We start from the raw sequence: 12582 nt of genomic DNA, 5'->3' as shown, positions 1-12582 counted from the left end.
AATCTGACAACCCTATCAAAAGTTGTAAGTACTTTAGTGTTTTAATTCACTTTTTTTGAGGCCGGATCTCAGATATTTTGATCAAGTGTTATTTATACACCTTTTTAAGGTTGTTAGCAATTGGAAAGGACATTAAATGTTTTCTTAGCAAAATTTACCGTTTCTAAGTTATAGCCAGACGTGCATCGGCACTCAATAGCACTTGACAGTTTTTCTAAGGCCATGGCTTGGCAAAGGCACCAAATCGATTTGTTTTGTACAATAAGTATGTTTTTTTCATTGCACTATAAGTTACTGAACGACCGAAACCTTTATCTTCACTTATTCGCCAGTTTTAGCTATGAAGTGCTAGCACATTTAGCACTTGAAATATTTGTGTTATTCAAATCACTATTAATTCGTTGGTAATGCACATTGTATAGTGAAAAACGATAATTATAGACATCGAACTAAAGTTTGATGTATTGCACAGTGAGCAAAGATTCACTCTGCCCGTTTGCTTAGGCCATCATCTCAAAATGTGGTGAAATGCTATTGAGTGCCGAGGCACGTCTGGTTATAGCTACCTTTAGGTATACATTTTCGATTTCTGTTTATTTTCTTAAATTTAAAAATGATAAAAATTTAAAAAAAAATTTAAAGCTGAGAAAATTTCCTACAATTTTATCTGAGAGATTTTATAAATCGGACAATTCGTTTCTGATATACAGCCTCACAAAGAATTCAAATCACTGAAAATGAGATTTTCTGAGTGTTACCTAGTTAGCAAAAATATGTTTTTTTATCTAACTTAACTTTTGGAACGGTTTACAAATAGATAATTTTCCTAATTTCATAGTTTAGACCAAATCATATTTTTTGGGTTATATTTGTTGCACCCCAATTTTTTTTTTTTAGACATCACTCCGTCTTTTCAGACTGAATTTACGAACTAAATGGGACAAACACAGAACACCCAGAGGAGATGGGCGGGAATCGAACCCTGACCCCTTAGCACACATGAGGGATCGGCAGCCGAAGCCGCTAACCACCGCGCCACGGGGACCTCCCGTGGCGCGGTGAATATAAAAATAAACCAAAAACTATATAAAAAGAATAAAACGACGAAGGAAGATTTTTTACAGTGCAGAATCGAGTCTTAAGTTTCGTTTGTCCGAAGGTTTGTATGGGACTAACATTTTAAATCACTTCAGAGTAGTTTAAGGGCCATACTTAAGCTCGACAATCAAAACAAGACGCAAAAAAATGTTTTTTTATTCGATTTTTCGAAGATTCGATGTTTCGATTAGGAAGGGATTTTTTTCCAAGGCCTTCGGATAATCGAGTCTGGACTGTACAAACTGTTATCAATGTTTAGTTGCTTTACAAAAATATTCCAAAATTCAAGGGGTGAAACAACATTCAAATTTGCATAGATTATAATTCCTAACAATTTTCTAGAGGAGTTTATAATACACCCTGATCGTGATCCACCCTTATTTTCAACTTTGCCATAAGTTGTCCCTTCCCAGATGCAACAACTGTTCTGAAGACACACCAAAGCCCCAAAACTTCACTTTTTTCGAAAAATCTTGAGAATATATTTTTTTTCTTTTCTTAATTTTACGATTTGAACCACTGTGCATTGTTAGCAATGATAACTTGCTTTGGCTCTCAAATTAAGAACAATGTTGAAAAATAAAATAAATTAGAAAAACTAAATACTTCCAAACATTTATAAATCCAACTAGGCTTACAGAGTTGGATAAATACGACGGATGTTGAATAATCGAGTTTTGCTACTAATTCCATGCAACATTTTTTGCTATTCCGACAAACACTCTTTGAATAGGATCTATCAGCGAAAGAAGCTTATTTCACGACTTTATGTTAGAATCCATGTATTTCGATGCCTTTATGCTCTCTTATGCTAACTAGATAGGAAAACCAGCAAGCTTAGTACAAGAGAGAAAAGAGGCATCGATTTAGTAAATTCAAACATTTTTCAGTGCTTCAGTGAACTTTTTAGAACTCTTATTTTTTTGCGATAATATACCAACATCATCCTAAACTGAAAAAAATATATACACCTTCATTACTACCACAAAACTGATCCATTATGCAATTCACATAACACATTACCATAATTCACAAAATAATTTACCCATTTCACTCTAAAATTTGATCATAGCACCGACAGCACCCATAGGGTTACCCAATTTGCCACCAAATCCACTCAACGCCGGACCAAGTCACGTGAGTCCCCATCTGGCAAAAGCACATCACATGGCATGGACGGACACGCTCAGGCCATCATCGTCGAGAACCGATGCCAAAACGGTGGGTACTCTGCACGCCACAGCAGGCCTTCTCCTCTTCCTCCTCCGGTGGTGCCAAATTCCGCTCCGATCATTATCAGCAAATTGAACGTGATGTAGGCCAGTGTTGCCAGCGTGCGCACGGTTGAAGTATGGCGACGATGATTGCCGGATTTTCCGCCACCCCCGGTCCAGCTGACGGCCGTGGCAACCCGAATGACCACATAGTTTAGCTCCAGTACCAGGGTGGCCACGTGGAGGAAGTAGTACGGAAGGAGCAGGGTGGTATTTTGCTGTGGATGGAAATTTTGTCAAAATTTTGTTAAAAATAATTGTCCACATATGGCCACAGACTTAAAAGATATGAAAAAATGAATTTCCCAAAGTGTCATGTCTGATAGGTCTGCGCGGCTCAGCACTAGATGGACTTAATCCGAAAATCGACCTCTCCATAAAGTGTACGAAATGGCCAGCTTACCGCGAGCAGTCCCACAATGGCCGCCCCACTGGACAGCAGCATCAGTGTTGCCATCGCCAAGTGCAGATTCCGTCGGACGGCACTATCGGGAAAGCGTCCTTCCGCAGGCCGCCGGCGGTGTCGCTTTTGCTTTCCAATTTCGTAGATAGCGAAACACTGCTGATGCGCAAAAGTGATGGAGAATTAATGCGAGCCGGGATGGGGATTAGGAGGGAGAATGGGGAGAATTTAACAAAAAAAAAAATGCTTCGATAATTGGACTATGTGGACAGTGGGTGATATTTGCAATGTGATTCAGCTTAATGTTTTCGAATATATTTTATTATTTGAACCAAAGCTACGCCTTAACCTTTCCTTTAAATTTGTCGTCATTTAACGTTTCTAAAAGTATTTTTTTTCGAACTTCAAAATGTTTAAGAAAAAAGCATCAGAAATATCTGAGGATTCATCTTTTTTTTTTCAAACTAATGTTTCACGTCTTTTTTTGATCTTTGGCTAAAAATTGTATTTGGCTCATTCGACAAAACCAAAAAAAAGCAAGTTCATCAGGGTTTACCAAGTAAGATAAAAGAGTCAAGTTGGACGTTATTTGCCATCAAGCTAAGTGCTAACTCCAAAACAGTACCGAAAAGCATTACTTTTCGAAACAAGTGGTGAAAAGATGAACTTTTCAGTATTCAAATGGATGCTGAAATGGTAGTACAAGTTGCAAAAAGAGGTTTTGTTCAGCACGATTAGTACATTTATTTAACTAGGTTTACCAAGTTAGATAAAAAAAGAAAAGGGTGAAAAAAAAGTTTTGTAACGAGCTGCATACATTTTTTTTGCAGTTCCGAAAACACCCTTTTAATTGGATTTCAAGTCTAACGTCCATCTGTTTAGTAATTTCACCAGTGAAATCAACACGATACTGAATAATAATGCTTTTAAATACAAGTACTGAAAAGTTAAACTTTATAGCACCTGTTTGAGTGCTGAAAAGCAAACTTTAGTAAACTTTTTGCAATTCCGTCGTGAAACTACTTACTTTTCCTGTCATTCTTGAACGACGAAATAGCCTACTTTTCTGTGCCAAAAATAACAGAATCGAATACCAACACTTTTCAAAATAAATGCTGAAAAGTTCTACTTTTTAGCACTGAAATGGGTGCTGAAAAGTTGAACTTTTCAGCACTTGTTTCGAAAAGTAACACTTTTCAACATTTTTTTTATTTAAACGATTTATTGACAAAATACATGCAAATTTGACTTAAAATTTCATTCAATGGGTGTTTTTCGGAATTGCAAAAAATGTTGTATGGAACTCGTTCCAAAACTTGATTTTTTCAGCACTCTTCGTATTTATCCAACGAGGTTTACCGAGCACGACTCGTGCTGAAAAAACCCTCTTTTTGCAACTTGTTGCATAAACTACTATTTCAGCCCTTATTTCGAAAAGTATTTCTCTTGATTCAATTATTTTTGGTGAAAAAAAGTAGACCAATGCAGAAAAATGCATTTTAGATCGTTTTTAATAATTAAGGCTTCTATTTCCATTCAAATTTTAAATTTAAAAAAAAATCCTCTTGGGTTTTCGGTCCAATTTTGAAGGGGAAGCAATATAAACTTTGAAAAATATTTGCAGAATAAACAGGTAACCAACAGTCCAAAACTTTGAACGATTTCACCAGATTAGACCAAATCTTAAATTTGATTGAAACTAAAGTATTCACAAAATTTCGCATTTAAAAAAATGCATTTTTTGACAATTTAAAATAACGCGAAATTTGGAATTGAATATCACTATTGGGTGACAACGAAAAATCAATATTTTGGAAAATTCAAGAGGTTGCTGTGTCCTATCCCTCGTCATGTCCAGACCAAAATCCATGATAGATCTGTCAGACCAAGACTGTCAAACCAAAAAGCAAAAAATAAACAATCTTGGTTTTGGACATAGGTGCTCATATAATAGGCAAATACAATTTTAAACAAAAAAAATTGTTTTGATTTAAACAACAGGTTTTTAGCTGCATTTTTTCATTCCTTAGGCAAAATTAGGCATCTGTGCCAATTTTGAGCCAAATCGGTTAAGGTGTAAGGATCACTCTTGAGAGTTGAAGTTTGTATGGGAAAAATGCAGGAAAAAAGCTAAAATTTCAAGGTGGTGGTGTTAATTGTGTCGAAATTTATGAGAATCTAATGTGAAATTTAACATTATGCAATTGTGTCAAAGAATGCAAAGCGATCAGAGTTGATCCTGAAAAGTTATAAACAATTGAAAGAAGATTTCTTTTTACACATTTAATTTTTTTCCCTGATTTAACGATTTAGAGCGATCTTTAAACCTTAACCGATTACTTACTTACTAATTTGATACTTAATTTTGCCTAAGAAATTGAACTAAGGAAACCCCTAAAATCCTTTTTGTTTTGTCTGCCTAATGCACGCCAATTTGTTTTTATATGGTTTACAGGATGTAGCCCATTAGTGTGGGCAACATTCTGAACCGAAGTGTTAGACATAATGACAAACTATTGTTATTTTAAATAATTACGATTTTTATAAACTAAATATGGATAATATCGATTTTAATATTGGTATTCAATGACGCAAAATTTGGATTAAATGTTCACTAAATTTGAGTAATTTAACATTGATTAAGTACTCAAGTTTTTACAAAATACCATTTTTATCGTTCAATTTTTTTTTGTTATATGGGTAAAAATTCTTTAAAACAGAAAAGAACTTTTTTTTAATATTTTTTTATGTATTTATTTATTTTATGATATTGTAAACTGTTAAAAAAAACAATAAATCTACTGTGCGCCCCCCACTCTACATAAAAGTCCATGATGTCACGTGTCAAGCCCGGCGCCCGGCAGAAACGATGATGGAACGCTCTGAACGGGGGTCCATCGGGAAACGCGAGTGAGATAGAACGAGATAGCGATAGGAGACAGTCCGAGTGGCTTACCGCTTCGACCACGTTGATCAGCACGGCGTACCACTTGATGAATAGAGCCGTCCGCCACGAATTGTTTAATCGTGTCTCGAACTGCCGACGGAACGTAAAGTGACCGGGTGGGGGTGGTGGTCCCCCGGTGACACCGACGGAGCCAGCAGCAGCGGTCAGAGTTAATTGGTGCTGATCTAGCGGCTTCAGCACGTTCCGGCGCGATGCGGAACATGACCACGATCGGAAACAGCTGGACATTGGACACCGACCCGGAAGCAGTGGAGGGAGGTTGGTAAATGGGGCTTTTTTGTTCTTTGTACAATTGGCGAGGCGCCAATTTTGTCACAAACCGCGGGGAAGCAATTTATTCGATTCGATTAATTACAATGGAACGGGTAATTTAATTTATGTTTTGACGGATGGGTGAATAACGTCGGAAATTTGTACGTGGCTACTAAGATAAAATACTGGTACATATACAAATTTAGATATTTTTTTAATTTTTTTTTTTTCAAAAGGTCCGATATGCTTTGGGATTTTCTATGTTTAAAGAACCTTTCAAATAAATTCTAGGAATCAATTCGTCCGATTTGATCAATTGTACCAAAAGTAAGAAAAATTTCAGGAAAAAATAGGGTTAAGAAATTGACTACCCGAGCAATACCCGAGCATATAAGTATTATAGATAAATCCAACCTTAAAACTAAGATAGTAATGCAGTTTACTTTGCGTTTATTTTTGTAACATTTTATTTAGTTTCCTAACGATTATATTGAAACAGTTTGTTATAAATAGTACTTAATCCGGTCCAATTGGTAATGAATTAAACGAAAATCGATCCTGTTAACGAACAATCTGTCCTCACTTCTGTGGTGAATCATAATCTACTTCACTATATTCCGGAAAAGATCGTGAACTTTTTATTTCCTCGACAGTTATTACGGAATCTTCCTGACCTTCATCTAGGTCGGTTGGTATTGAAGGATTTTCTACTCCAATTGGTTCTGTATCTGGTCCTGATGGTGTAATTTGATTTCCATGATCAGTGTGTTGAGAATCCGGACCGGAATCATCACCAGCTTGATCCCCAGGGGGTGGCTCGGTTTGTTCATTTAGATTTTCTTGAGCAGTTTGTGCCAGAGCCAGCTCAGAATCTGGCCCAGATGGTAAATCGTGATTTTCATTCGTTAGATCTGAAGCTTGTCCAGGTTGCGGGTCTTCATCAATTTGCACCTGGTTTGACCCAGATGGTAAATTTAGCTCAACTTCATCAGTTAGTATTGTATCTACGTCAGATTTCTGAACTGGGTCGACTTCAACAGTTTCCACCTGATCTGACCCAGATGGTAAATTTTGCCCAGCTTCTTCCGTTGATATTTTATCTACGCCAGATGTCTGAACTGGGTCAACTTCACCAGCCGGGTCAGGTTGCGGTACTGGTTCAACTTCAACAGTTTCAACCTGATCTGACCCAGATGGTAAATTTTGCCCAACTTCATCAGATAATATTGTATCTGCGCCAGATGTCTGAACTGGGTCAACTTCACCAACCGGGTCAGGTGGCGGTATTGGATCAACTTCAACAGTTTCCACCTGATCTGACCCAGATGGTGAATTTTGCCCAACTTCATCAGTTAGTATTGCATCAACGCCAGATTTCGGAACTGGGTCGACTTCAACAGTTTCCACCTGATCTGACCCAGATGGTAAATTTTGCCCAATTTCTTCAGTTGATATTGTATCTACGCCAGATGTCTGAGCTGGGTCAACTTCACCAACCGGGTCAGGTGGCGGTATTGGATCAACTTCAACAGTTTCCACCTGATCTGACCCAGATGGTGAATTTTGCCCAACTTCATCAGTTAGTATTGCATCAACGCCAGATGTCTGAACTGGTTCAACTTCAACAGAAGGGCCAGGTTGTGTGTCTGGATTTGTTTCAGCAGTTTGTATCTGATCTGAACCAGATCGTAAACTTGGGTAAACTTCTTCTGACAAGCCTGCATTTGAAGAAGGTGGTAATGATGGGCGCTCATCTGGTTGCATAACGGGAGGCCCGACATGCTCTAGTAAGGGTGATATCCGAGTAACATGAGGATGCATAGACCTGTATTGCATCATTAAGGAAACAAGTGTTACGACCCTATCTAATGATCCCAACACCTTTTCTGTAACGTCCTTTGATAAGCTGGCAACATTCTCGGAACTTTTAAGTGTTTGTTGCAGACGTTTTCGCAGGGTGCATCCGTTACATAGAGCCCCCTGAACACAACTGCAATCACCTTCCTTTTCACTATCTAAATGATAGTTCTCAATTGAATGAGAAGAAATGTCGAACTGAATCCTAAAAAATAAAACATTTTAATACAACACAGAACAATATCAATCTTGCGGATCTTACTCTGGATTTGAACCAACATCAGATTCTTCAGAATCAGATGGACACCCGTTGAAGCCCAACACTCCGGAACGATACTCGAACACGTTCTGTACTGCACTCAGCAGTGGAAAGCGTGACCCCACACATATTCCAGCTGGATCGTCGTAGCTCAGCGCAATAGAGACTCCCTTCAGTTTACATCCAACGCACTGCAAAGCTCTTCTTCCAGCTGAGTTGGAATCGTCGTAGATGAGCTTTACACCGTCCTCGAACAATGAACAATCTTGATTTTGCTGCTCTTCGCAGTGTTGCTGCTGCTCTTCTTGGAGCTCACAGACCTTGAAAGATGAAATCGTCATTAGAGAGTTCATATGGGAAGCAAAACACGAGCTTCATACATTTCCATACGGTATCAAGTTCGAAGGAGTTTCTCGGTCCACCGATGAATCTACCAGCTTACCACCGGTTGGGAGTCCGAGAACGATCTTATTACGAGGGAAATTTGCACCCAAAAGGCAGTTGGCCACCGGACCAGAGTACACGCGGGGTTCAAAAGCACTCACTTCAATGGAAGCATTCTGGGATGATGGTAGCAGTATGACGTAGTCTAGAACTTCACTCATTGCATTTAGTAGATACGCATGGAGTTGTTGATTGCAGACGAATGAGTTCGAGATCAACACGTGGTCATCCAGGTTTTGTTTGAGTATTTTGAGAAATTTCGCGTATTTAATCTATAAAAAAAAATATACATTAAGGAAGCATCCAATACCTAAGAACTATCTTCATAAACCATACCTGTCCTTGTTGATCCAGATGCACCAAATCCGAAACCAGCTCAACGCCATCGAAGAGTCCTCCCGCCAAACTGGCTTGGACGTTTTGAACCGCCAGGATTGGGTCAAAGTTCTCATCGAACTTTACCTCAACCTGGCGGAGAATGTTGGCATGCGTAGCTCTACTACGAATTAACCCAATCCGAATGGTATCGGAAAAGTTCACAAAATACTTCGCCAAATCGCACAAACCATCGTAACTAACGATGACGTGATCACAATCGTCTAGTTTTTCCTTTATTGCATCACTGATATCTGGGTAGATACTCACGTGGCACACAATCAAAGCTGTAATTTTCACAAACTTTAATTTATCTTAAACAAACTCAAACAGAAGGGACATACGCCTCGGAGCAGAATCTTCAAGATCCAGACATGCCACAGCGCCAACGGTTAAACTCAGCACGAGAAACAGCTTCCACGATTCCATTCAACTACAAAGTGATTGAGTCTAATGATGCTTGGAATTGAACCCTGTTCGAATTTATACCACATTATTGGTTCGATAACACAGAATCTAGCTGCTTGAGGGTCATGTCCCGTGATAAACCATGCACGCTGTTGTTTTATCACGGTCTTTGAATCACACGACGAGATGATAGACTGGCCTCGAGACTTGCGGAAGCAGGAAGTACTGTCTGCCGTTTTACGGCGATATGATGTATACGCCATTGAGGTGATTTTGCTGTAGACACGATTTTCTGTTTTTGTTCATTTTTTCAATTTAAAATGACTAATTTAAGGTCTGCTCTGTAGAAACTGTTAAAAAGTACAATAAAAATGTGGCCCCTACAAAATTTATTGTTTTTCCTATTCTCTACGACTTTAAACCACAAACATCATTTGGCCGAAAAAATAGCAATAAAAAATCACTACTTTTCCTTCCCAATGATGTATGCTCGATCAAAGCAGGCTATATTTTTTGTGCCAGCTATTTTGACAGCTGAGCGGATCCCTTAATGCATTGTCCACGTGGATACTTTAAGGGGGGAGGGTATTAGGGAGCGTTCTTTTATTACGTAACGCAGTTGGAAGGGGGAGGAGGGGTCGGAGGCCGTGTTACGCTCCATACAAAATTTTAAAATTTGTATGGAAATTTTGTTAGGAAGGGGTGGGGGAGGGTGTCTAAAATCCGATTTTTTACACTACGTAATAAAAGAACGCTCCCTTAGCGATTGTCTACGCTCCATAAACACATTTTTTGCATGAACAATTGTCCGCAAGGGAGGTGGGTGGGTCTAGAATTTTCAAAAAAGTGTCTACGTGGATGTGGATAAGGTGTCATCCATTAAGTACGTCACATTAAAATCAGCCAAAATTTGCTCCACCCCCCTTTGTCACGATTTCCCTATGCTTTTAACACGCAATGTCACGATTGCTCAAAACCCCCCTCTTCCCTCAGAACGTGACGTACTTTATGGATGACGCCTAATGGACGTCCCCTTAAGTATTAAATCGAAATAATGTAATAAAATATTGGCCAGTCTTGATTTGGTCCCAAAACCTCATATCAACATTCAACCAGTATTGAATTTGACTTCTATCAATTCTCAATGTATACATTAGGGTGTTTCATCCAAACAAAAAAGTTCTCAGAATCAGGCAAACCGAGGTTCCCCTAGTAGAGGATACCCATAGGCACTCTCATGCCTAATATCAGCCCATTTGGTTGAGAATTGGCCTGTCCCCAGCGGTTCAAAGTTTACATGGAAATTACTATGGGATTTTTATGCTTTTTGTTCAATCGTTCCTACAGGTCTGGGGACAACATGGATTCACTCGGAATAAAGACAGGTGTGTAGGGGATGGTCCAATGAACAAATTAGGGTTGTCCATTCTGTCCCCAAGGTGCGCATTGGATCGACGTCCGGTGTCTCCAGAATCAACGATTCACCCACATAGGTGGAACTTAATTTCAAAAAGAGAGAATCGTACGGTCCTGCCTCTAGCGGTGGAGAGCTGCAACAATTAGACAAGATTTTCTGCCAGATGGGATCGAGGGGTTTCAAAACTGTGTAAAACATTAAGATTTCAAAATCTTTACCCCTCGTATATTGCTGCCCGGTGAAACTCTGGTATAAACCTGTCAAAACACAATCAAAGTAATCCATGGCTGAAACTAGGACAGTCAATCAAAACGATTGTCAAAATAAAAAAATGGTTGGATATGGAATAATCCTTAAATTTCTTTAGATATAATGTCGTTTAAATCATTTAAGTTTATTAAACCTACTTTTAAGTTTTCCATATTGGTTTCACGCAAGTATAAATCTAACGAAGTTTGTGGAGTTGCTGCTAATGTTTTTGGTGATTGGTCATTGGACATGAACCTTAACTTAACAGTCGTGTTTCTTCAAGCAGCTTGACGGGGTCAGCAACTTTTCCTATGTGACTTAAAGGAAGCTTTTAAAGTAAGATTTCAGTAATATTAAGTGCTGAAATGCTTTAGTTGAAAATACTTCTCAGCTGCTACATTTTTTGCATCCGTAAGCAGAGCTTGATTGTTTACGTTTGGTTTCTGTCTATCTGGTATAGTGAAATTTCTTTGGTCAAAGGATGCCATGACAATGTCGATGACAAAATCCTTATTATACCACTAGCCAAATCTTTCTCGACCTACTTTTTGAGAGAGAATTTGTACGGAGTTCCACGTATGTGATTCACCCTTCAAATGTACGCATTGTCCTTAGTATGCTATGACGGCTAAATGAAAATTACGACGCCCCATGTCAGACGGTGCAGCGATTGCCCACGCTCCATACAAAAAAAATGTTTTGTATGGAAATTGTCCACGTGGTAGGAAGGGGGGGAGGGCGTCTGAAATTTCAAAAAAGTGTCCACGTGGTTTATGGATGGTCCCTTAAGTACTTTGAACAATGCATCTATCACGGTCAGTATGATTTTATACAATTCTGTACGTATTTAATTCATTCTCTTCATTTTGTGGATAAATCTCAAAGTCAAAGTCACCGGTTAACGGTATCAAAAACCAGCTAAAACAAATTTTGTTCTTATTTTCAAAAGTTAAATCAAATTTTTAAATAAAAAAAATATAATTGATTTGCTAAGATGTTTTCGAGTTACAACTACCTAAAAATGATTTTTTTTTAAATAAAAAGAGAGTTATTTACATTCATTGCTCATATTCGGAACAGTTTACAGATTAATCAATGTTTAAAAATCATAGAAAATCGATAATTCAACATTTACTTTCATTTGAAAGCTTTTGTTGAGATCTTTCGAATGATGTATCTACCGGTAGGAAATTTTAAAATTGCATTTCAAACTTTTTTTGAAGAAATTATTGCATCACTGCATGACGAATTACCACTTAAGTGTTCCGAGTTTATGGGTGCTCCAAATAAAAAAAAAAGACAAACCAACAGGGAAAATTGAGTTTTACATGTGTTAGGGCTCATTCATAAACCACCTGGCCTTTTGACGGGGGAGGGGTGGTCTGGCGAAAAACAACGCTTAATACCAAAGTTGAAATTTTGAAATTTGACTGCCACGTGTTTTATGCACGATCCCTTAACGACGAAGCGACCAATATTCAGATAACGTTATTTCAAAAACTTTGGAACGTTTGTCAATGATTCCAAAGTTATCACATTAATCTGGGCTCTGAAATTGAAATAACAGCAAAATTAACT

The 12582-nt window shown here is 38.3% G+C and overlaps 2 protein-coding genes across 3 annotated transcripts; both read right to left on the bottom strand.

The window, feature by feature from the left end:
* Window positions 1-2049: 2049 nt before the first annotated feature.
* Window positions 2050-6172, bottom strand: LOC120416364 (uncharacterized). 2 transcript variants are annotated; one of them, XM_039578099.2, is made up of 3 exons: window positions 5732-6172; window positions 2776-2934; window positions 2050-2590 (listed from the first exon to the last, which is right to left on the bottom strand). In XM_039578099.2, the coding sequence occupies exons 1-3, from the start codon at window positions 5969-5971 to the stop codon at window positions 2285-2287; spliced, it is 705 nt and encodes a 234-aa protein (XP_039434033.1). In that variant the 5' UTR covers window positions 5972-6172; the 3' UTR covers window positions 2050-2284. The 2 variants fall into 2 exon arrangements, with proteins under 2 accessions (XP_039434033.1, XP_039434034.1); XM_039578100.2 differs by having other exon boundaries at window positions 2051-2590; window positions 2776-2931; window positions 5732-6170.
* Window positions 6173-7745: 1573 nt separating this feature from the next.
* On the bottom strand, window positions 7746-9359 carry LOC120416375 (uncharacterized). Its single transcript, XM_052707081.1, has 6 exons — window positions 9275-9359; window positions 8892-9217; window positions 8621-8827; window positions 8115-8431; window positions 7821-8057; window positions 7746-7749 (listed from the first exon to the last, which is right to left on the bottom strand). Exons 1-6 carry the CDS (start codon window positions 9357-9359, stop codon window positions 7746-7748), a joined length of 1176 nt encoding a protein of 391 aa, XP_052563041.1.
* Between the last annotated feature and the right edge of the window lie 3223 nt (window positions 9360-12582).

The sequence above is a fragment of the Culex pipiens genome, chromosome 2 (genome assembly GCF_016801865.2).
Source record: "Culex pipiens pallens isolate TS chromosome 2, TS_CPP_V2, whole genome shotgun sequence".
NCBI lineage: Eukaryota > Metazoa > Arthropoda > Insecta > Diptera > Culicidae > Culex > Culex pipiens.
This window is presented reverse-complemented; position numbering and strand designations above follow the sequence as displayed.

Excerpts from the sequence above, each read along its gene's own strand:
- LOC120416364 (XM_039578099.2), bottom strand. The coding sequence starts at position 5,971 with ATGTCCAGCTGTTTCCGATCGTGGTCATGTTCCGCATCGCGCCGGAAC. Across the intron at positions 2,935-5,731 it reads TGATCAACGTGGTCGAAGCG|CAGTGTTTCGCTATCTACGA; the intron begins GTAAGCCACTCG and ends TTTGCGCATCAG. Across the intron at positions 2,591-2,775 it reads CCATTGTGGGACTGCTCGCG|CAAAATACCACCCTGCTCCT; the intron begins GTAAGCTGGCCA and ends TTCCATCCACAG.
- LOC120416375 (XM_052707081.1), bottom strand. The coding sequence starts at position 9,359 with ATGGAATCGTGGAAGCTGTTTCTCGTGCTGAGTTTAACCGTTGGCGCT. Across the intron at positions 8,828-8,891 it reads ATCTGGATCAACAAGGACAG|ATTAAATACGCGAAATTTCT; the intron begins GTATGGTTTATG and ends TTTTTTTTATAG. Across the intron at positions 8,432-8,620 it reads CCCGCGTGTACTCTGGTCCG|GTCTGTGAGCTCCAAGAAGA; the intron begins GTGGCCAACTGC and ends TCATCTTTCAAG.